The sequence below is a fragment of the Nycticebus coucang genome, chromosome 11, assembly GCF_027406575.1.
Source record: "Nycticebus coucang isolate mNycCou1 chromosome 11, mNycCou1.pri, whole genome shotgun sequence".
Lineage (NCBI taxonomy): Eukaryota > Metazoa > Chordata > Mammalia > Primates > Lorisidae > Nycticebus > Nycticebus coucang.
The window spans coordinates 69391455-69417585 of NC_069790.1; the positions used below are offsets into that span (position 1 = coordinate 69391455).

The 26131-nt window shown below is 33.7% G+C and overlaps 1 protein-coding gene across 3 annotated transcripts in view; it reads left to right on the forward strand.

Annotated features, from left to right (window-relative positions):
• CACNA2D1 (calcium voltage-gated channel auxiliary subunit alpha2delta 1) overlaps positions 1–26131 on the forward strand; it is a 537856-nt gene that overhangs the window by 340815 nt on the left and 170910 nt on the right. For all 3 annotated transcript variants that reach the window (XM_053553458.1, XM_053553462.1, XM_053553459.1), the window contains exon 6: positions 14332–14461. In XM_053553458.1, the coding sequence (XP_053409433.1) occupies positions 14332–14461 (130 nt within the window). The remainder of the gene's footprint in view (positions 1–14331; positions 14462–26131) is intronic.

The window sequence follows — 26131 nt, forward strand, 5'->3', positions numbered from 1 at the left end:
TCCATGTAAACATGAAAGAGGTAAAGTCTCCATCTTTATTTAAGGCTGTACCAATATAGGGTGGACTTAATTGGCTGCTCTGTCCACAACTACACATATATCCCAATATTATATATAGCAAATGTTCATAAATTATGATACCATCACATTATTTTTGTTTAAATAATAATATTTAAATAATAATATTTAAACAAAAACTGTTCTTTGTTCTGGTTTCCCCCCGTATCCCCCAGACAGGGTCTTGCTCTATCTCTAGAACTAGACTACAGTGGCATAGTCATAGCTCACTAGAATTTCAAACTTCTGGGTTAGAGTGAAGTGATCTTCCTGCTTTAGCCTCCCAAGTAGCTAGGACTATGCCTGCCCAGTTTTTCTATTTTTTCGAAGAGATGTGTTCTTTTTGTTCTTGCTCACGCTGGTCTCAAACTCCTGACCTCAAGCAATCTTCCTTCCTTGGACTCCTATAATGCTAGAAGAACAGCTCTGAGCCACTGTGCCCAGCATATCTTGGCTTTTCTACATACCAATTTAATTGTGTATTTTTATTGTTCAATTTCTATAATGACATATTCATTAAAAATTGGTCATTTTAGAGTGCATAATGTGAGCTAACCATCTCCTATGTTTACATCTAATATCTAATGAAGCAATAAAATTAATTGGAATACTAAATGTTAGGAAAACATCAATTAATAAATTTGGCCTCAACCTGTTTCAATGGTGATGTAAATATCTGAGAACTATTAAAAGAAAAACCTTAGATAGATTTGTCAGTTTATTTGAGCAAAGTTCGTGAGTGAGGGATGACTCAGAACTAGGAGAGAGCTCCACCCAGCCACATGGAAGAATAGTAGGACAGTTAGCCACCTCCCTACATTGACCGCCTCCTTTCGTTGACTGACTTTCATAGACCAGACATGCACCACATGTACGAATGAATGCAGCAGGCCTAGTTTCTTATGTTGGCCACCTCCATATATTGACCAGTTTGTTACAGTCCCTTGGGTCAACTTAAAGAGGTTCTACTGTATTTATAGACAGAAAAAAGAAGTGATGTACTGAACAGCTGGATTGGTTGTAGCTGTTTATCCTTTAGGGCATGGTGTGATGTGGCGTTTATGTTTCTTGGACATAATCTGATCATTTGAGAATCTATGATTGGCTGAAGTTTAGCTAGCGTGATTGGCCGAAACTCAGCTATTTAGTACAAGAATATGTCTTAGGTAGCAGTTTTTTTACATATAACGTTAGGTTGGAGTTTCCTATGTGGTGATTCAAAGTTCTAACGCAGCTTCCTGTTCCTGAGACTAGAGAAGCTTTTCTTCATTTAAGACCAATAAAATAGAAACTAGTCGATGGAGGAATCCAGGAAAGGTTCAGTAACAGTGGAGTAGTATTAAAGACATAGAGGATACATTTAATCTAGTGTTATTTGGGTTCTTCAAGTTAAAAGAAAAAACATTAAATATGTGCTTAGTGTCACCAATAAAATAGCCAGCGATCTATCTAAAGTAGACTAAAATAAAACCATCAGAACAAAACCCACTAAAAAAACACAGTTTTCATTGGAATAACTAACAGATATGACAATGCAAATTATTAATCAGTGATGCTTACAGTAATCTTTAGACTCCCTGAATGCCAAAAAGGTAAGATAAATTAGGAGAACAAAAATGGTAAATATGGAGGTCAAAATTCCAATATGTATTCATAAGTCTTATATTTGCAAAGATTAAATCAAGACATATGGATTAGGTGTAATCATAAAGGATTAATGGAAGAAAACATTTAGGTCTGCAATAAAATCAGTATATAATTGTAAATTTGAAGGTCTTCAGTGTTTCAGACAAAGATTTTTTTAAAGTCAGGAACATTTATGTCAAAAACTTGCTCAAGGCTATCCAAGAGGAAATTTCTAGTAGGCAGCTAAGTATTTAGTTTGGTTGCTTAGGAGAATGGCCTAGAATAGAGTTTTATGTTTAGTTTGTGTGGAATATGAAAACAAGTGGCTGAAATTCCCCAGAAAGTGTGAAGTTACGTATATAGCAAGGCCAGATTAGACTACAAATATATTTTGGCATGCTCACACCAAGTTAAAAACAAAATGAATTTGAATACCTTTGGATATAGCACATTTTCCAGCCTGCTATGATCCCACTCTTCTCTGTTGTCTTACCCTCATCCTGCTTCACAGTATCTAGACAACATTAAAAAAAAAAACAATAAAAATGACAAGGCTGGGTACAGTGGCTCAAGCCTGTAATTTTAGCATGTTGGCATGCTAAGGCAGGAGGATCCCATGAGGTCAGGAATTTGAAATAAGCCTGAGAAATTTAGCAAGACCTCAGCTCTACAAACAATAGAAAATTCATCTGGGCATGGTGGTACATGCCTGGAATTCCAACTATTGAGGAGGCTGAGGCAGGAGGTTTGCTTGAGCCCAGGGGTTTGAGGTTGCAGTGACATGTGATAACACCAGTGCACTCCACGTTGCGTAACAGAGTGAGGCCTATGTTCCCCACACTCTGTCTGCCCAAAATGCCTAAAATGCCCTAGACAGTACAAAATCCACAAAACAGTAACAATTAAGATAAGGTGGGATAGGGGTGGCGAGAAATGGTGGTGAAATATGGGTAGCTAGAGTTGGGGTAGCTTTCCTAATAGAAGTAAATCATACAGAAAGGGCTGTGTTTAGTCCATGTTGGAATCAGGATCAAATTTGTAATTTCAAGATTTCTACATTTCTTCTCTGGATATTATGCTAGTGTATCAGCAACCTTAGCATATGTATATAAAGACTGGTATAATGAGGTATAATCTATTGATTCTATTCATTAGAATGATGCATGGGCTCGCTTAAAGTTTAAGTATTTAAAGTTGATCAATTATTGTGCAAGCCTTCTACTGGCTGCATCTGAATCGATTAGTTTGTGGGGAGAATGTTGGCTCTTCAAGGACTCTGGTATAAGACATTTCCTCAAGGGTGTTTTATAATATCTATGCTGCTCTACTTAGATCACTACTATTTATATTCACCTTGTAGCTATGAAAGAAATGCTGAAAGCCAGATTTTGCTAAAGCAGGAGATGGAATAAAGGTTAGATAAAATTATATAGTATAAAAATTAGGGCTCTCATCCTTGAAACAAATATCCTCTTAATATGTAAAAATGCAAGTATAACTGGGCTAAATTACTTGGTGAGTGACAGTTATTGTTGAAGAATATAAGGGTCATAGCCTTACTGGACATTTAAAGCAATCTTTCTTATGTCTATTAATTTGTGCTAGTTAGTGTAAACATGTTCACGCCTCTAATTTCCTGATCACAATATCCTTCCATTTTTCCTATCAAATGCTAAATATTCTTTAAAAATCCAATTCATATAATAACCTCCTCTTGAAGCCTTTCTTGGTTTTTCTAGGTACCAAATGGTATTCCTTCCTTTGTGTGTGCTGAGCAACTTCTAAAACATTTCTGGTTTTAATGATGTAATACTTCACACCACACATCTGATATGCGTTTACAAAGTTTCACCTTGTCTACTAAATTTTTATCAACTTGAAATAGGAATCCCATTTTTTTTGTCACCTTCATCATACAGAGTAATTTTGGGGGTAATGCTTATTAAATTTATGTTTGAATACCTAGATTTATTTTCACAGTAGTGTGGACATGTTTACTTTTTAAAGTGGTGCTGTATTAGACTATGCTGGAACCCATTTGCAAGCATAGTGGGAATGTTCATTTTCTTTCATGCTTAATGGAAGTAGAGTTAATGAAGACATGGCGAAGCTAGCATTACTTATGGATTTGAAAGAATTTTTAAAGGAATTTTAAGATAGACATTTGTTTCCTTTAGTTCCTTAATGGGGCTGGCTGCAGAAGCTGGGAGTGTCAGCGGGCAGGGTTTCTTCATCTTCTCTCCTTTGTCCTTCGGAACACATGTCAGGACCAAGAGCAATATCAAAACAGAACAGTGTGGTGTCCCCTGTGTCTAAAACCTATTCAAGCTGAAGTAAGTACCCGAGTTAGGATATTTGCCTGCAATTACCACAGGGATATAAGCATCAGGAATTTTTGTTCCTAGACTGGGCAGATATGGTAAGCTCAGTTATCATGAATTTTTGTGAAACATGAGTTCAGGCTTATTTTCCATCAAAACTAAATTTCCATCTGATTCTGCGTGCATTATAATTAGAATAAATAATAGTTGGTGAGTTTTATTTCCAAAGAGACTTCCTCATTAGAAGGGATGTAATGTTTCAGTGCAAGATTTGTTTTTTATTTTATCAGGAAAATACTTAAAAATATTTATTTTAAAATTTTCTCATAAAAACACTTAAAATATTAAAAATACTTTTTAAGATAAAAATATTTTATATCTATTTTTATAACTGCTTCATCTCTTTTTTGCTTAAACCTTTTAAGATAGAGATAAGATGTTTTGTTCCTAAATGCTTCTATATGCAATTCTAATTTTTCTTCTAAATAACAAGTGTACAGGTGCAATATACTTTGTAATAGGGAAGAAGCAATAGAGTGTGATATTTAAGGGACTGTACCCTGGAGTGCTAGCTGGATTCGAAAACCAGCTTTACAATTTTTTATCTGAGTGATACTGGCAAAGTCATTTCATCTCTTTTTTTTATTTTTTTTTTATTTTGGGTCTATAAATGGGCCATGACAGTGCTACCAACCTCAGAGTGTTACTGTGAAGATTAAATTTGTTAGCACATGTAAAGATTTAGAATATTTCCAAACTCATCGTGGACAGTCTAGAAATGTTAATGCAATTTTTAAGAAATATATTATTAATATTATAATAAATTTAAGATTGATTTGAAATAATTTTAGTACCAAATCAAGCATATTTTTGTATCCCAATGGGATAACAATAATAAATGAATTGAGATATTTTTCATTGTATTGTTTTGAATTTAATTCTTGCCTTTGTGTGAAAAACTGAAGATAATATACGTTCAAAATAAAAATCATAGTTAAATCTTCAAAAAACTTTTAATCAGAAATGGTAACGATGAAATAACAACAGACCCCTCAGAAATTCAAAAAATCCTTAACGAATACTACAAGAAACTCTACTCTCAGAAATATGAAAATCTGAAAGAAATCGACCAATACCTAGAAGTACGCCACCTACCAAGACTTAGCCAGAAAGAAGTGGAAATGTTGAACAACCCTATATCAAGTTCTGAAATAGCATCAACTATACAAAATCTCCCTAAAAAGAAAAGCCCAGGACCAGATGGCTTTACGTCAGAATTCTACCAAACATTTAAAGAAGAACTAGTACCTATATTACTAAACCTCTTCCAAAATATAGAAAAAGAAGGAATATTACCCAACACATTCTATGAAGCAAACATCACCTTGATCCCCAAACCAGGGAAAGACGCAACAAGGAAAGAAAATTATAGACCAATATCACTAATGTGTATTGATGCTAAAATACTCAATAAGATCCTAACAAACAGAATCCAACAACACATCAAAAAAAATCATACACCACGACCAAGAGGGATTTATCCCAGGTTCTCAAGGCTGGTTCAATATACGTAAATCTATAAATGTAATTCAACACATAAACAAACTAAAAAATAAGGACCATATGATTCTTTCAATTGATGCAGAAAAAGCTTTTGATAATATCCAGCATCCCTTCATGATCAGAACACTTAAGAAAATTGGTATAGAAGGGACATTTCTTAAACTAATAGAGGCCATCTACAGCAAACCCATAGCCAATATTGTATTGAATGGAGTTAAATTGAAATCATTTCCACTTAGATCAGGAACCAGGCAAGGTTGCCCATTGTTTCCACTGCTCTTTAACATTGTAATGGAAGGTTTAGCCATTGCAATTAGGGAAGAAAAGGCGATCAAGGTATCCACATAGGGTCAGAAGAGATCAAACTTTCACTTTTTACAGATGATATGATCGTATATCTGGAAAACACCAGGGATTCTACTACAAAACTTTTAGAAGTGATCAAGGAATACAGCAGTGTCTCAGGCTACAAAACCAACACCCATAAATCTGTAGCCTTTATATATACCAACAATAACCAAGCCGAATAAACAGTCAAGGACTCTATTCCTTTCACAGTAGTGCCAAAGAAGATGAAATATTTGGAAGTATCCCTAACAAAGGATGTGAAAGATCTCTACAAAGAGAACTATGAAACTTTAAGAAAAGAAATAGCTGAAGATGTTAACAAATGGAAAAACATACCATGCTCATGGCTGGGAAGAATCAACATTGTTAAAATGTCTATACTACCCAAAGCAATATATAATTTTAATGCAATTCCTATTAAAGCTCCATTGTCATATTTTAAAGATCTCAAAAAAATAATACTTTGTTTTATATGGAATCAGAAAAGACCTCGAATAGCCAAAACATTACTGAGCAATAAAAACACAGCAGGAGGAATCACGCTACCAGACCTGAGACTGTAGTATAAATTGATAGTGATCAAAACAGCATGGTGTTGGCACAAAAACAGAGAAGTAGATGTCTGGAACAGAATAGAGAACCAAGAGATGCATCCAGCTACTTACCTTTATTTGATCTTTGACAAGCCAATTAAAAACATTCAGTGGGGAAAAGATTCCCTATTTAACAAATGGTGCTGGGTGAACTGGCTGGCAACCTATAGAAGACTGAAACTATACCCACACCTTTCACCATTAACTAAGGTAGACTCTCACTGGATAAAAGATTTAAACTTAAGACATGAAACTATAAAAATACTTGAAGAAAGTGCAGGGAAAACTCTTGAAGGAATCAGCCTGGGTGAATATTTTATGAGGACGACTCCCCAGGCAATTGAAGCAGTATCAAAAATACACTACTGGGACCTGATCAAACTAAAAATCTTCTGCACAGCCAAGAACATAGTAAGTAAAACAAGCAGACAGCCCTCAGAATGGGAGAAAATATTTGCAGGTTATACCTCCGATAAAAGTCTAATAACCAGAATCCACAGGGAACTCAAACGTATTAGCAGGAAAAGAACACGTGACCCATCTCAGGGTGGGCAAGGGTCTTGAAGAGAGACTTCTCTAAAGAAGACAGATGCATGATCTACAAACACATGAAAAAAAGCTAATCATCCTTAATCATCAGAGAAATACAAATCAAAACTACTTTGAGATATCACCCAACCCCAGTAAGAGTAGCCCACATAACAAAATCCCAAAACCAGAGATGTTGGCGTGGATGGAGAAAAGGGCACACTTCTACACTGCTGGTGGGAATGCACACTAATACGTTCCTTCTGGAAGGATGCTTGGAGAATACTTAGATACCTAAAAATAGACCTGCCATTCGATTCTATAATTCCTTTACTAGGTTTATATCCAGAAGTCCAAATATCACAATATAACAAAGACATCTGTACCAGAATGTTTATTGCAGCCCGATTCATAATTGCTAAGTCATGGAAGAAGCCCAAGTGCCCATCGACCCACGAATGGACTAGCAAATTGTGGTACATATATACCATGGAATATTATGCAGCCTTAAAGAAAGATGGAGACTTTACCTCTTTCATGTTTACGTGGATGGAGCTGGAACATATTCTTCTTAGCAGAGTATCTCAGGAATGTACTCAGCCCTACTATGAAGCTAAATTATAGCTTTCACATGAAGGCTATAACCCAACTATAGCACCAGACTATGAGGAAAGGGCCAAGGAAAGGGAAGGGATGGAGGAGGTTAAGGTGGAGGAAGGGTAATGGGTGGGGCCACACCTAGGGTGCTTCTTAGAATGGGTACAGGTGAAACTTACTAAAGGCAGAATACAAATGTCTATATACAATAACTAAGAAAATGCCATGAAGGCTAGGTTGAACAGTTTGATGAGAATATTTCAGATTGTATATGAAACGAGCACATTGTACCCCTTGATCGCACTAATGTACACAGCTATGATTTAACAATAAAAAAAACAAAATAAATAAAAAATTTCAAATTTTAAACAAATTGTTTAAAAATAAAATGAAAAATGTTTGCTGATAACAATTATCTATGAAAATCTAGATTTAATCCCCTTTAGTTCTGAAATGTATTTAAGTGCTTACTTAAGGTTTCTAGATAATCTGACCAAATGAGTCCTTAAATTCCCTGAAGACTAGTGAAGCACATTCTCTAGAGGACTTGAGCTGTGCCAGCAAGCTGCACTATTTTCTAAGTTTCAAAGTAAGCCAGAAGAAAGCAGATCATTAGAAACTCTTATTAACCTAATTCCAAGATCTATGTTTCTGACTAAAATCCAAATGAAATAAGTTTAACCCAGAATTCCCATGTCATTAAATAGAGTTGATTTATTTGCTGCATTTTATTTTATTGATCATGTTAAACATTTGTCCTGTCTGGGACATTTGGCTAGTTGGCTGAATTCCCTTGCATATTTATGTTGCTATTTATTTTCCTCTCAGCAGAGTCTTGTCTACATAAAAATTTATTTGAACATAATGTCCTACCTAAATGTCTTTTTAAAAGCCTAATCTTTCATGATTTTATTTTATTTTGGAGAAATAAATAAACCTGTTTCTAGAATGAGCTAGTTAGGGATATACATGAAACAGTGATGAAATCCATTCTAATTATTAAAGAATAAAAATCTAGGATTCTTTTCTAACATTAAAAAAAACTATTTTACAGTATTCAGACTTTATTTCAGCCTCTGATGATGTTTATCATCTACGCAAGGATAGAATTCTTGAGTAGATGATAGATTAAAGATAGAGTATTAATTGCTTTATTTTCAAAATTACTTTGTTTTTTTCTGTGCATCTAAGGTGAATGGTTTAAATATTTTGGATGCAATGTATTTGGACTGAGTTATAAGATAGCTAGCATATATTATATATTTCCTATACTAGATAGTGGCATAAAAAGGATTTAAAGCATACTACCTGGTATATTTACTGCCTAATTTAGATAGGTGGACGCACTATATGCTACTATTATTGTACTCCTATAGATACAGTTTAAAATTTACAAGAATATGTTGTGGCATACCCTATTTATTTAGAGACAGAGTTTCTTTGCCCAGGCTGGAGTGTGGTGGCACCATCATAGCTCACTACAACCTCAAACTTTTGAACTCTATTATTGCAATATTTTTCAGGTAAAGCAAGTAAAAATATAGTGAGCTAAAGTTACTTGTCCAGTGTCCCACATTTTGTATTTGATAGAGTTCGGAACTCAGTGTAATGCCTGGTCCACAGCTGGCACAGTAAGCCACTGTATTATGCTGCCCTGCTTGTGTGGTGGGCACTTTTGGAGACAGAAGGCTCCATAAAGGAACTGTTAAGAATTAAGACTTGAGATTAAAAATGTTGGAGATGATTTTGATTTAAGATTTTAATTTATGTTATCTATCCATTATTCTATCCATATTTAATTTTGATGTATTTAGCTTACATTTTCTCCTACCAGCGTTATCATTGACATTTGCTAGGTTACAGTGATCTTGCAGTAGGTAAAATGAAATTTGTGTAATTAAAAAGCTTGTTAGACTTAAAATCCTAAATTTCCACCAATCTAATCCACTATTTCCAGTGATGTTTACCATCAATATCTTAAAATTAATGCATGCCTCCCTGCATGGAATATAGCCATCTTACCATTTATTGGGGGTTAAAATCCAGTCAAATAAATATAAAAAAGTAGAATAGATTCAGTTTCTGTTAAGAATTCTGCCTTACGTTGTGAGGGGCAACTTTACAAATTGTCCCAAGCCTTTCTTGGTATAATTTTAATGCTTTATGCACTGGGGGACATGCTCCTTTTGCAAAGATAGTTTAAACATTGATTCTCAGTCTTTCTGGATTAGTGGCATTTACAGTGGGATCTCAGAGACCTAGAGTTCAAGCTCTTTGATTCCGTTTTCGTTGCATGGTGCTAGTCAGTCTTTGCCTTAGATTTCCACTGGATATACTTGATTTTCATATGTTGCGAGATTGTTTTATGTTGCTTAAAACAACTCCTTCTCCCTGACAATATTTTGAAAAGTATATTTATTGATCATAATACAAAATAATCTTTTTTTATTTCTCAGATGTAAAATGGCCTCATTTAATTATTTTCCTTTCATAATATAATACATACCACTACATACTTTCCATAGGATCTGATATATTGACCTTTCAGAGTTGTAAATCATAAAGTGCTTTCCACAATCTCTTGGTGGAAGAGAATTATCTGATCACCCCCTTCCCAAAATACAGGGAAGATACAAGGTATAGATGTGGATTTATAGCATGGTGTTAAATATCCTCATGGATATTTGAAAATTTTGTACTACATGTAGAATTTAAACTATCCCCAACACTTCTTCTCCATCGCACTCCCCCGTGTTGTAATAATCATGGCTCTCCTTGCTCTGTGCTGGGTCCTGCTACAGGCAATGCACAGGCATTCATTCATCATGCAACTCAAAGAACATTAGTTTTATTTCAAGGGTGTTCTCATGTTCTGTATCTGAACTTTGTATGTTACCACTATAATCCTCATCAACAATCTTAATATTTCATTCATACAATGTCTATTTTTGCCTTTTAAATTCAATAAACAAGTTATTGCAATGAACACTATTCCCTTGTAACTTAATTTGGTTAAGATGTATGTGTTTCTTATTCATACTTAGACTGTCATTTGGAAAATGCCTGTTTTTTGCTTTAATAGCCACCCTTTAATATTTTTTAAATTGTTGTCTTTCTTTGTGTTATTTTCACAATTTGAGCTGTTTCCTTTTCCCTCCTTTTCCCAAAGTCTGCATATCTTTTATATATCATAATTATTAATAGAAGAAGTACCTGAATCCTTAACAGTGAATCTCTTCTCAAGGAACTAGAATTATTTCTTTGATTTTACTTTGGCCTTGATGTAATAAATTTACTTTTCATTTAAATTACTTGTAAAAGATGTAAAATTATTTTTTAAAGTATATTAAATTCATTGTTTCTGGAGAATTAATGCTATAGTTTTTCCATGGGGTAAATCTAAAATATTTAATAGCATTTTAATTATCTGAGGAACTGGAAGAATTTTCTGAATTCATAAACATATTGTTTCTTTTTCATCAAACATAATTAGTTAAGATTAAGCTCATATGTTTTCTGTAAAAACAGTATGGCTGTTTACATTCTAATTTTCAAATTTTATTTTTTATTGTTATGAATCAGTAAAGCAAAAGTACACATATATAAGTCCTTAGTGTACATTACTGGGTCATCCAACGCATGTTTTCCTTCTCCATCTGTTTATCTATTGAGTACTTCTCTAAGTCAGAGGAGAGCAACTTAAATCACAAGTCCCAATCACGTTCTCATTGCCATTGTACTGGATTCATCATTTAATGTTCAACTTGCCTCACATCTTGACTAGAAAGACTCTGACCGAATCGGGGCTCCACATCTCCTTCTCTGTAGTCATTCTTTGATTGGGCTTGGTCAGCTGCAGCTCCTTTGATTAGTCTCCATTTCTAATTGATCCACGTCCAAACCTGAGGCTTAGCTGTGTAGGAGCTAGACTGGAACCACTGTAATTAGTGGAGCTAAAACAGGGTGCTTAAATTTTAATAGGAAACCAGTGGTTACAGAAGCAGCATTACTTTTTAACTCGTATGGTTGATGCTAACATGCCAGTTGGTTAGAATTTTCAGACTGTGTCTGTGTGCAAGTCTATTTAAATATATCACTTTCTGTCTATGGTAATTTTTTGTATTGGACTATCATGTCCAATGGCATAGTCTATACCAGAATTTTATTAATATTGATAATACAATTGAGACTTAAAAATTCTAGAATTAATAATATCTATATTACAAAAGTTGCAAGGCCCTCTTGTAAGCAACATCTGTGAGATAGATGTATAAACACAAAATGTGTTTGGAGGTGAAAATTTAAAAATATACACACATATTGGAGAGTTATATACTAGGCTAAGCTTCTGGTTATTGAAGAATTTGGTTCATTACACAAAAGCTCATTGATTTAATGCCATTACTCGTGAGAAAAATACAAATTTTTGTGCTTCTATAGGAAGTCTTAGTGAACCAATTTTATTCCTTTTCAACTAATTTTTTCACAATTTTGTGGGACATAAAAATCGTAGAGGCTGGGGGACATAAACATAGTATCATTCTGAGTCGAGTTTGTCAATGACCATGTTCAATCTGAATCATGCAAATGAATAAGCTAGTTTTCATGTAATTTAGGTAAAATATATAGACTTTTTAGTTTTGGACATTTTACTATAAGTAGAAATATTTTTGGGAGAACAATAGACTATCAAAATCAATGCTTTAGTATAAATATCAATTCTAAGTGTGTTTAGTTTGAGATAACTAAATGAAATATGCAAGTATCTGTTTTGGAATTATATAACTTTCCAAATTAAATTGCTAATATGTGCTGTTTGTAAAATTGAATGAACTATCTTCCCAATAGTATTCTGTACCCCTGTTTTTGAGTGATTTATTATTTCATAACTAAATTATTGAGAAGAGTTTGAGAATCATGCATTTTATGATTCACTTATGTTTTACTAAATGCATTGGGATGTATTTTAGAATCTCCTTGCTCAGTTTCTTTATTCACATTTATATATGGAAGTCTGTAGGCTTCAGAAGAGATATTTTGAAAAAAAATGTTGGGAAGAGATATGTTACTTTTCCTTGTTATGTGGCCTAGAAAACAAGGAAATATTAATTTCATTGGGAGATATTAAGCTGTTTAATTAATACACTAGACAATATGAGTTAATATCATTTTAAAACAAGTACAGTTGGGGAAAAGAGTTGAAACAACTGTGTTTTGACAAGATAAATAAGCTTCAATATAAATAGCAAAAAAATGTTATAAATATATTATGGAAAAATGAATGAAAATCTTAGTTTCCTTGCCAGGGAAGGGCAACAAGATAATTTAGTTTCAAAACCACCATTCTAATAAATGGAAAATTAATCTTCAATTTTAAACTCTTGTGGGATTTTCTTGAATCATTATTGATTGGATTTTAGTTCTTACCTCAGGAGACAAATTGGTTGAAGTTAGGATTTAATTGAATTTGGAGTTACAATGTATCCGTTTCTTTCCTACTGTGCTGTCTATTTTAAAACAAAATTTAGCTGGGTAGGTGGCTTGACTTTCTAGTCTGGCTACTCCAGAAACTTAGGCAGGTGTGTTTCATGAGCCGAGGGGTTCAAGTTTGCAGTGAGCTATGATCAGGTCACTGCACTCCAACCTGTAACATAGTGAGATCCTGTCTCAAAAATACGTACACATGTACACACTTGCATGCATGCATGCATACATAAATAAATAAATGAAATAATAAAACCATAAAGAAAGAAATGTAAGAAACAAAAAGATTGATAACACCTGAAAAACATGCAAAAATCAAGAGACCATAACATAAAATAATCATCGCTGTATCATTGCTTTCTTGTGTACCATTAATTTTCAAACCAACACGTGCCTTCAATGGCCCAGTGTAAACTTCCATGAACTGTGAGTTTTATTTCAAGTGGGTGATTTTAATTTACTTGTGTGTAAAGGCACTTATCCTGTTCTTTATTTTATTTTATTATTATTTTTTAAATTTCAAAATATTAAGGGGATACAAATGTTTTTGTTACATGGATATCTTTTGTAATGCTTGAGTCATATCCTGTTCTTTAAATGTGCATCTTAAGAAGTATTGTATGTGCAAAAACCTCTGGTTTCCCCAGGATGATCCCAATCACTTCAGCGTTGAGGAGATTAGAGGGGGCAGGGTTGAAGAGAGGCTGGTTTGCTGGTACAAGCATACAGTTGCATAGAAGAAATAGGTTCCCATGTTCAGTCATAGAGTAGGGTGACTAAAGTTAACAACAATTGACTTGTGTATTTGAAAACAGCTAGAAGAGAGGACTTGAAATGTTCCCAAGACAGAGAAGTAATGAATACTTGAGGTGATGAATACCCTGAATAATCCTGACTTGATCTTACACATTCTATACATGCAACAAAATCTCCCAAGTACCCCGTAAATGCATACAAATATTATGTATCAGTACAAAATTGAGGAAATCAGGAGAAAAGTTCATGATAATGTGAATAATATCATGAGGATACAACGTGAATGGTAAGGCCTGAATGGAAATTTGTGTATCCAATGCCGTCACGGTACTATATTAAAAATATTCTGGTAGATATATTTTTCAAATACGCATTTGACAATTGAAGAAGGAAAGGTGAAAATATCTGTTGGCATAATTGTAATAATTTGTTTATTATATCTATCATTTTCTATATAGCCTGAAAAAAATGACAGTGAGCCAGGCAGCCAGCGGATAAAACCTGTGTTTATTGAGGATGCTAATTTTGGACGACAAATATCTTATCAGCATGCAGCAGTCCATATCCCGACTGACATCTATGAAGGCTGTAAGTAAAAAAATGTTAACAGCTGTTGAAATACCATCCTCTTACCTACCTTATGTATCCCATTTTGGGGTGGGAAGAAAAGAGCAAGAAAAAAGATACTTTTATTTGCCTGTCACTTAAAAGTCTGTAGTAAACCCTGATTAATGTAAAAGAACAAATCTCTTTTTCCTGAATAGTTTATGGTCCCACTACATGAATATTTCTAGGAGAGTCTACATCCATGGAGACATCCTTTTAATTTACTATTTAGTAAATAATTCTGCCTTCCTAATTTACAAGAATAACTTGCAAAACTTGAAGCTGTGCAGCTGTGGTATACACACAGTCATGCACAGCGCTCTTAGACAAATATACAAACTGGGAAAGGCAGAGGGTTGTGTATTTTAGACTTTCTCCAGTTCTGACCACTTCTATCATGTCAGGCATTTTTTCCCCTCCCTACCTTGCCCCAGGATATAGGTGAAAGATGGTACCTTTCTCCCAATATATTGTGGACTCCAGAATGATCTGGGAATTATACTCATATATTTTTTACTTTTAATATTAAGTGTTGATTTTTCAATAAATGTTTTTGATATTTGCAATCCCATTTGTAACTATTATAACTCTTCAATGGTAAATGAGATAGTTGATCTCATTTAAAAAATATTATATCTTTTATCTTTCAAATTTTCTATCTCCTGTTGTTTGTTAGACATGTCAGCAAAATAATCATATTATTCTATGTCTTTCTATTGACTTCTCATTGGAAGAAATAAACTTACTTGATATGGAGGTTTTGAGTCAAAATATTCTTTGTGAATGCTCTGTAGAATGTGGCATTGTTTTTTAACCTCAACTACTATGTTGAAGAAACTTGAAGCAAATAGGGTATTGTTAATTTGCTAGAAACCTTTTATGATTGTGTTTCTTTTTTTTTTTAATTTGGGAAATTTATTACTTATTCCTAAAATTCATTAATTTATAAATGTCAACAAGATTATTCTAAGTCAGTGATATTTTCCCCAAATAGCTTTGATATGTGGAACATTTTAATTACTGTATGTGTATGCACGTATTATATATACATAATTTTTTTTTTTAATGTGGAAGACTTACATGTAAAATAAAATTAAGCAAAAAACACCGTGACTGAAATATATGTAGCATGGCTAGAAGCAGGGTTGCTCATCCCCTCCGCTGTTTTAAGATGTCTTCTGTTTGTCTAGTACTTATAGTCAAGGTGGATTTCACGTAAGGGTGTGGATTATGGTTTGATTATTTGGGAGCCAGTATTGCCCATAGGTAGTAGAGAGATACTTTATATGAGAATCTTCATTTTTTTTATTCTTTTGATCTCTTTATTTTTTATTTTTTTACTTTTTTGAAATCATATTGATAATTAGTCTTTATCTGTTTCATGCTAAAACAGATGTAAAATCTGACACATACTTCAAGCATCACTTTTTGAGGATATTATTTTTCACATAGCATAGATTTTTTTTTGGCATGTTACAAAAAGTTTTGGCTTTGTATAAATAATGTTTTTCTTTTTAATATAACAAACTATTTTTAAATATCTGTAGAGGATATTTTTAATAGTTTTAGTAAAAATTATTACTTCGAGAATCAATAAGAAAATACTTAAATATATGTTCTAGAAGTTGTAAGGCACTTTTTGGAACATGTAGCTTTTTGAAAAAGGGCAAGAAACTCTGTCTTTGGATTATTTACTTAGTCTTATTTTTCTTCAAATTGGCAACTCCTTCCTCACTGATGTCTCATCAGTAAGACAATAACCTTGTCTGGCCTGTACTCATTTTAAAATTCATATCCAGTATTATAAACTGCGTGAGTAAATAGCAGGAGTAAAATCAGAAATGTCCACAAGATATGAAAATTTTAATAATTACCTGTATTTTTCCTGCACTTCATTGGAACATATCAGATTTAGAGGATTTTTCTAGGCTTCTGAGTTTAATGAATGTGAAAGTGCACTTTAATTGAAAGCTTAACTGAAGGAAAAGCCTTTTTCATTTAAGGACAGTTGTGTAACTATTTTCTCATAAGAAACCTCATGTTCTAATTTCACAAAGACGATTACTTTTTAAAGTCCTTCAATTGAAATGTGATTATTTTTGCTCCATGATATATTTAAAGTTTTACATTTAATTAGAGCCCCATTGAAAATTTCCACTCTTGAGAATTTCACTGGTTGCTATTTTTGTTGTATAGTTCTTTCAAATAGAAGTTCATGTTGATATTTGTTTATATAATTATTATAGTTCTAAAAGAATATACATGAATAGGGAAAATAATAGGAAAAACTTGCATAAAACTTCTAGGTATCATCAGATTTTTTTTTCCCCATACATACTCTGTAATGTAAGTGAGTCAATTATTATTTCCACTTTAAAAATAAAACTGAATATATCTTTATCACAAAGATGTCTTCATCTTGAAAGAAGAAAACAGGAGACTTTTCAGAAGTTGTATGTTTTAAAGTCTCATAGGTTTTACTCAACATACTTGTTTTTATACATTGAACTACTACTAATCACTGAAACTGCTATTGCGATTTATCTTGATATTCATTTGTTTTGATTTAAAAGATATAGCTCTACCGGATCTTACATGATGTCACTGTAAACATTACAGAGGAAAATGCTCACAATTGTCTGAATAGCCCTTCATAATCTGCTAATAAATTTTAGCACCTACTTCCAAGATATGTTCACCATTTAATAAAAGAGTACTAACTATTAGTTTATTCCTCACTGTTGTAAACAATTCACTTTATTACTGCAACAAGTGACAAGGTGAACAATTCCTATAATAACTTTTACAGAGTAAAAAAAGTTGATATTCAAATTGATTGGCATACTCCATGTTTATCAGGACGTCTGACTCCACACCTCTGATAGTTTGAAAAGGCAGAGGAAAGCTACTCCTTCTTAAGATATTTGTGCTCTGGGGCAAAAAAAGTGATTCAGAAGGAATGTGTGTGCTCCAAAGCCTACTCATATTTTTTCAGAAAATTATGGTCCCAGTGAAAAGATTTCTGCAGAACGATATAGTTTGTAGCACTGCTTTACCAAAGACATTTTGTAAGAGGGGAAACTTATCATGGTGTTGATAGGGCATTCACTTTGCTGTATAATCTTGTCCTTAGAATTACTCACAGGATAACTGAAGTTAATACATACCAACCTATCAACATATCATATGTTAATACATATCACAATGAAGAGTTTAAAAGCAGAGAATGAATATTTCAAAAAACAAAAACATTATAAGAAAAAAAGAATGTGTATAACTCTATGGTTTATACTAATATTTTTTGTTAATGTTTTGAAAACCTACATTGGTTATAAATTGAACAAGTTACCTTCTAGCTAATCAACCCTACTCATTAATCATTATATGCAACATCAAATAACCACATATTTTCCAGGGTATGCGTTTCTTTCAAATCACCTGTTATCTGAAAATGAATAATTTCATTCTTTAATTTCAGTCCTCCTATGAGTATATAATATTTTAAAACTGGATTTAGCATATTGTTATTTAACAAATATTTTGAATTATCTTTGTGTTATTTTGATAAAAACTGTCAAAGATCAAAATGAACAAAGCATTGCTATTACTATAAAACCAACATAATATTTTTATGTGTTAAGAAAAATTTCAGTTTTATAATATAGTAGCAGTATAGTCTGTTACAAGATGTTAATGACTTTTATAGGTATAGAAATCTAGGAAGGTGCATGGTTAGATGGAAGAGAAAATATTAGGTTTTTAAGACATATTATCATTTAAGTACCTCAGAAGCAGCTGATAATCAGGTGAAATTTTATTAATTTTAAAAGGTTCTCTTCAAATGTATTTGTAGATTTAAAAATACATACACAGGAGTGAAAAATATTAATGTTTTCTCTATTTTGCCTTTCATACACTATTCCTTCCTTCATTAAGCAAATATTTATTGAACACCTACTGTGAATCATGTCCTTTTCTAGATAATGGGACACAGCACTAAACAAATAGACAGAACCCCCTTCAGTCCTAGAGGTTGCATCCTAGCTGAGGGGAGTAGAGCATAAATAAATGAATGATTTAAATGATTGGGAATATGATAGTATTATAAATTCTTTAGATAAAAATAAAATAGGGAAGTGATTACAGATAGCTCCTGGCTTAGAAGAGTTGATATTTTAAAATAGGTGGAATTGTACATGGTACACCTCCCGAGGGAAGGGCTCAGCTGCAACTTAGACTTTACCTAATAAATATAAACAATATAACCTCATTGTGCATACCCTATATTGACCTGAAATTAAAAAAAGAACTATAAAAAATTGGGCGGCGCCTGTGGCTCAGTTGGTAAGGCGCCGGCCCCATATACCAAGGGTGGCGGGTTCAAACCCGGCCCTGGCTGAACTACAACCAAAAAAATATGTGTGATGCCATGGCACTCTACTGAGGGCCATAAAGTGAGACTCTGTCTCTACCAAAAAAAAAAAAAAAAAAAAAAAATGAACTATAAAAAATAAAAATAAACAGGTAGTAGAAAGACCTTTTGGCTAAGGTAACATGGTGTTAGAAGTGTGTAGATAGTAAGTGTGAGAGCCGTAAAACCACTTGGGTAGGGAGGTTGTGGACAGTAGGAAAAGGAAGCTCAAAGATCTTGAAGGAAGAGCAGGCTGGGCTCAGAATCAGCGGAGAGACCCGTGTGAGCAGAGCAAGTGGACAAGGCGGAGGGGAGCAGGCAAAGACACAGAGGCTGTGTCATGCACAGCTTTGCAAAGACATTTTTACTTTGAGATTGTCTTAGCTCATTCTACTATAACAAAATACCATAGAATGTCACCTAGGGTGCATATTGCAAGGGTACATGTTGGATCTATTAAGTATAGAGTATAAATGTTTTAACACAATAATTAAGTAAATGAGGTGAGGGATATATTAACCAGTATGGTATAAGCATTCCAAATTGTATATGAAATCAGCACATTGTACCCCATAAATGCATTAGTGTATACATGATCTATCTCTTTATGACTTAATAAAAAAAAATACCATAGAATGGGTGACTAGATTAAGAGACATTCTTTTCTTATAGTTCTGGAGGGTAGGAAGGCTAAGATCAAGGTGAACACAGACTGGATGCCAGGGCCAGCTCTCTCCTGGCATGCCTAGGCATCTTCTCATTGTGTCGTCACATGACCTCCCCCTGTGCAGCTGCAGAGAGACCTCTGTTCTCTCTTCCTCTCCTTTCTAAGAGCACTAATCCCATTACATGGACTGTACCCTCATGACCTTCTCTAAACTGAATTATCTTCCCCAAACTACATCTCCTGATAACATCACATTGGTGGTTAGGGCTTCAACGTATGAATTTTGGGAGGGAATACAAACATTTAGTCCATAACTTAGATGGAAAATTGTGTATTTTTTTTGGAAAAGGAATTATATGTTTTTTTGTTTGTTTGTTTGTTTTTTATCTCTATGAAGAAAATGGATGCTTTGTTAATAATGGTAAATGGGTATAAGGGGCAAAAATAGAGCCGGATGGTGGTGGCTTAGATCAAGGTTATGGCCTTTTGTTGTCACCTAAGTAGTATTTCCATCAAAATTATGTAATCCTAATACCTAGTGTATGTTTGAAAGTTACATTCTTCCTTCTAATTTTATATTATCAAAAGTTTTCTATGACAAAGATATTCCTCCCAAGTAATCTAGTTATCTCAAAATAGTGACACACAAATATAGTGCTTATAGGTACATGTTATAAAAGCACTTTAAGAAGCTAATGAGCTAAGATCAAACTAGTAGGATATTTAAGGAGTATTGAATTAAATGAAATTGCAGTTTAGTAGAATATTAAGACTTTCTCTGTGTGTCTTTATCCATAACTTTTAAATATTCTCTTCTAGTTCATAAATTCTTTACAAGTTACAGGCCAGTCTCACTCAGAATAATGATGAAAAAATCTAGAAGAATGCATGTGTGATGTGACCCAAGTGGGACTGAATGAAGGCATGATGACAACATACCTGACCTAATAATGAAGTGTTTTAGATCGCTAATAATATTGCTATATTATCTATCAGTTAATAAAGATAAAGCATCCAATAAAGTCTTACAATAATTTTTAACTTAAAATCTGACCAAAAGTCATACTGTTAGCACAGCTGGAAACCAGTCAGCTTTATCATAAAATCTGACCAAAATATCACTGCCAGCAGAAACTCTTGGCACACTTTTCCATAAACTGTTGACTGGAAAACCATAGCAGGCATTATTCACAGTAATATGTTATTAGTCTCCTTTAAATCAAGAACAGAATGAGGATGTCTACTCTGCTGGCTACTCTAGAATGCAAGAGTAGAGACTATAACGTCAGGAAGACAAGCTCTAAATACTGGAAATAAAGAGTCAAAGCTATGTATCTAAAAAGCCTGAAGAAAGAAACTCAAAAACTTTTGAGGAATGAAGATACTTTACACTAAGGAGGCTCTATAGGAGATTGATGTGATTTATTTTTCACATATTAGAAATAATCAACTACAAAATATAATAGAACTCTTTTGTAGTAGCTACAAGTATTAAAATTGTTAGATCACAGAAGAATACGTTAGTATTCTAAGGAGAGAATACTTAACTATTCTCTTCCAATTAAGTATTTTTACAATTAGAAAATTTAGAAGGATTGGACGGTGCCTGTGGCTCAAAGGAGTAGGGCACCAGCTCTATATGCCAGAGGTGGCAGGTTCAAACCCAGCCCCAGCCAAAACCTGCAAAAAAAGAAAAAAAAAAAAAGAAAATTTAAAAAGATTAACTGATTATTTACATAAAAAATTTCACTTGAACCTCTATTTTTTATGTATATGAAAATTGAAAATAAAAAGTCTGCAAAGTTAAAATTTGAAATCTAAATAATGCAATAGAGTATTTCTGCATATTTTAAAAAATGCACACTTCTGTTCATTTCGCATTATTAATTTATTACTGTCTCCTCAGTTTCTCAGATGAATAATATGGTAATGAGCTGTTAAATTGGACTTTTTTAGTGATTTGTGATAGTGAAGGTTATTAACATTTAACAATTCTAATCATTTTATATTAATAAAAAATTAGTCTGAACCTCCAAATGCTAGAATTCTAAACATGCATGATTTTAGATTAAAAATGAAATAATCCTTCATTTTACCAAGGTCTGAACCTATGATTCATTGTCAAAAAATACAGAGGCTAGGAGAAGTGTACTCAGATCCTGGCTCCAACATTGGATTGCATATTCAACTTCTTCCCTGGCAAAGGACGTGAATATGCTATGTTGGATTGTAATGAGAATTACATATAGTAATTAATGTGAGCAATCTGTAAAATAGAAAATGCTCCCATCTTCTTTTAAATCTCAAAATATCAAAGGAAAGATGAACACAAAGGAATAATTTTTGCCAGTAACTCAAAATATTAGCGTGTTACTCCAATCCAAATCACATCAAATTTAACTTTTATGGCCAACAATCAAATAATTCCAAGAATATAATTTTTTATTTGATAGTTTCATTGCGAACAAATTGTAAATCAAAACAGGCTTTCAGACAATTGTAAGTTTTATAGGATGGTGATGCATTCTTGTTAAAATTACTGGTTAGGCTAATATGACATGATTTCAACAAGCTGCCTCGAGAGAGCAGCCAACGTGAGCATTTTTACCAAGGTGAGATTTCCCAGTGCACCTAATGTTCTGCTGAAGAGCTAACTAATCCTCACCCTTCCAACCTGTTGGTATTTTTCATGTTACTGTTTTTAATGCTAGTATTTATCATAAATATGAATTTGGATCAAGATACGGTGATAAAAATGTTTCTGTATTAGTGTATTCTTAAGTTTTATATTTCTTGATTTTATTTATTTATTTTTAATTCAAATTAATATGAGGGCACAATTTTTAGGTTACATTGTTCTCACTTCCAGGGTAAAGTTCCATTTGTAGAAGAGCCCCTCACCCAGGGGGAGTGTTATACACCCTTACAAGGTGCACATTAGGTGAGATCCTGCCCCATGTCCTCGTCCGTGTCCTCCTCCCCACCGCCCTCCTGCTTCCCTTTTCTACAAAACAATAATAATATGTTCAATTCTGGAGGGTGCTTCATTCCATGCTATATTGTTAAATGAATAAAAAAAGTGAAGGTCTTTAAAGAACTATAAGTGAAGTATTGCTATAGTTCTAATATTAATAGTGCAGACTTTCTTCTCTTAAAATGCTATTTAAATTGTAAACTCTTGATTCTGAATCATGAAACCAGAAATCCGATTAAGTATTAAGAAAGGGCGTTCTTAAGAAGTACCTTGATTCTGTAACAAGGTTAATAAAGGGATTAACTTAAATAATTAATATTGCTCTTCATTAGGAGTAGTGAAATGATAAAAACATTATTAAAAGATATTGAGGACAAGCCTGCAGTACAAAATATAAATTTAAAACTAGGGTAATGAGATCACATTTAATAAGTTTGATACATAGAGAAGCAATTCCATTTTGGAGGTGAAGTTGGCACTTTCATTGTCTTTAATAATATTTCTGTAATACATTTATATTCATAGATAGCAATATAGTGTTCATTGTTTGATTGGAAAATGTTGACCACATATAAACCGAATGCCAAAGAGAGAGTATTCTGAGTATGTAGAATTAGAATTACAGAAAAAAGGAGCAATTAGTAATAGTTTTATAAATTTTATAAATTGCTTTGGACTGTATCCTGTACCCTCACATATATGTGTTGAAGCTGTCATCCCCATGTGATGTAGTATTTAGAGATAGGGACTTTAAGACATAGGTACCCTTCAGTGAGATTAAAAGGGTAGGCCCCTAATCCGAGAGGTGTGGTGGATTTTTGAGGAGAGAACAGAGATCGTTCTTTCCATCCACACGTGTGTGGACAAAGTGAGAGGTGGTCACCTTCCAGCCAGAGATAGCCCTCACCAGAAACCCAATTGGCCGACACCTTCATCTTCAAAAAAGTGAGAATATTACTTTTTAAATTTTTGTTCGGGCAGCCCAAGAAGACTAAGACCAATTTATTTTTGTAGAAAAATTGCTATGGATTTGAATTCAAGTTTAAAGGAATAGATGTGGAATAGGTATGGAAAAGTTAAGTTGATGTTTCACAATTTGTATTGCATTTTACAGTTGAGATGTATTTGGCTGCTAAATTTGGATTTTCAAAGTTTTTTTTATGTATTTTAATTCAGAATCTTGATTTCAGCACTTTATCTCAGGTAATTCAGCTCTCGAGATGACTTAATACTCACCAACCTCAATAGATAGATAGACTATATTTGGCAAGATAATCAATTTGCAATTGTAGGGATAGATAATAAAAATTAAGTGGATTGTTTTCATGTGGAATTTTAGAAGTTACTTACTAGATTCCTAGGCTCTGAAGATGTGGACATGGATAGTTACTGAGATTTTTGTTTTTAGAGAGGGTAGAAGAATATTATCACCTGATTTGTTATGTAGTACCATTCCCAGGGCCTTGTGTCCAAAGTGGCACTGGAGTCAGCAGAGTCAACAATAGTCAAACAATAATCAATTGTTCTTTTATTCATCTATGCAGATAATATTGTCCTACGCACATTCAGAACTGATTACACGTTACACCATTCTCTCCATGGTTGAATTGGTGAAGCATCTCCATGCCATAATTGAAACTTGAGAGATATTTTAACCCATAATAATACTTACAATTAAACAAAGTCCTCTAGATATCATTGAAAATAAAGTTGCCAATTAACTCTTGAGATAGCTGCTACTGCAATGTCCATTCAGCTCTTTCACGTTAGTCTATAGATGGTCAAAGCCACCTCCAGTATCACTTACCATGTTACTGACAGTTTATCGTAGAACATGACACATTTTCTAAATTGTAATAGGTAATAAAATTAAATCAAGATTCTTAAGTAGAGCAATGGTTTTCCAGTCCAACAAATTTGAAGAGTGTACTTATAGCTACTTCTTTGGACACTGATAGTATTCCTTCACTTTTAAGAGCTCAGAAATTCTGCTAGGAATAAACTAAATAGGTTTTATCCAGTATTTACCATATTTATGTAATCATGTAACATTAACATCTCACAGGTATATGTTTCTTTTTATTTTATTTTCTACCCTGTTGCTCAGGGTAGAGTGCATAGCTCACAGCAACCTCAGACTCTTGAGCTTAAGTGATCCTCTTGCCTCAACCTCTCAAATAGTTAGGACTACAGGTACCTGGTACAATGCCTGGGTAGGTTTTCTATTTTTAATAGAGATAGAGTCTTGATCTTGCTCAGGCTAGTCTTGAACTCCTGAGCTTAGGAATCCACTCACCTCAGCCTCCCAAAGTGCTAGGATTACAGGCATGAGCCACCAAACCAGCCACAAGTATATAAAGTATATATATCAATTAGTTCATGTAATTACCTAATCCAGATAATTTATAAGAATATGTTAATTAATGAAACCAATAGTTTTGATGACATTTAAATTCATTTTGCTTTCCATATGCATCATTTTATATATGGCATGTGGTTTGTTGTAAAAATCCAACTTTGTCTACCTTTTGAAGTTTTTGTTAGTAGCTCTGGATAAAGATGTCTTTAAATAATAAAACAGCCTGGGTCACTTTAGTCATAAAAACAGTCTCAAAAAGACTGCATTTAGAAATTAGAAAGTCTATTCCCGTGCAGTAGTGAAATCTCCAATTCTGAGTCAGTATAAACTCTTCCCCCATCCTAGTTTAGAGCTAAGGGAGGCCTACAGTGGAGCAGGAGCGAAGGAAGGGCTGGGCACTTCGTAGCTGCTGGGTAAATTTTACCTCCATCAGACAGAAGCAGGGAGGGGACAGGAAGGAAAATGATGGTTGTTACCTGTCTGGGTGGCTTAGAGCATGGCTGAGTAGATGGTGTGCTTGTAGATATTTTCAGCTGACTCTCTCTTTAGGGAAGAAATCATTTTTATAGATAAAGTGTTGGGTTCTTTTTTTCTGTAGTTCCTTTGACTCAGCACACACACTTCTCTATTCTATGAGCAAACTTACTACCAGTTGTTTCCGTGGACCTGGATGGAATTTTAGATTTGCCTAGAGGAGGTTACTGAAGGAGAGGGTGAAATCCTACATGCATCCTGCCTGCCTCCGCCAATGCAAGTAAGTCAGCCAAAATTAGGGCATAAAATGTTGCGTCGCTCTTAACGTTTCAGTGTATATCTCCTATACTACGTTCCACTGCATAGTTAGTCTCACATTGTTACATATTTGGCCCAATGTTTAAGAAACAGCCAACAGAAAGCCTGCTGCCCTTAGAAGAGTCTTTTTAAAAGGATGTTCAGTGAGTTGAGAAATTAGAAAAGTTCCTAAAGACTGTGCCAGAATACATGGTAAACCTTGGTATTGAACCACTGTTTTTATAAAATGAAGATAATTCCCACATGTAGTTCATCTAAATCTCTGCACTTTATCTGTCATGCACTAAGTCTATTAAACACACACACAACACACACACAGGTTTTCCGTAAGTAATTCTCAGAGCTGGCGTTTATAACTCATTGCTCTTTCTTAAGAGGGAGCTCAAATATTCTGCATGTTTATTAGCTGTCCTTCATTTCTATTTGTTTGTCATATGTATTAGGCACAT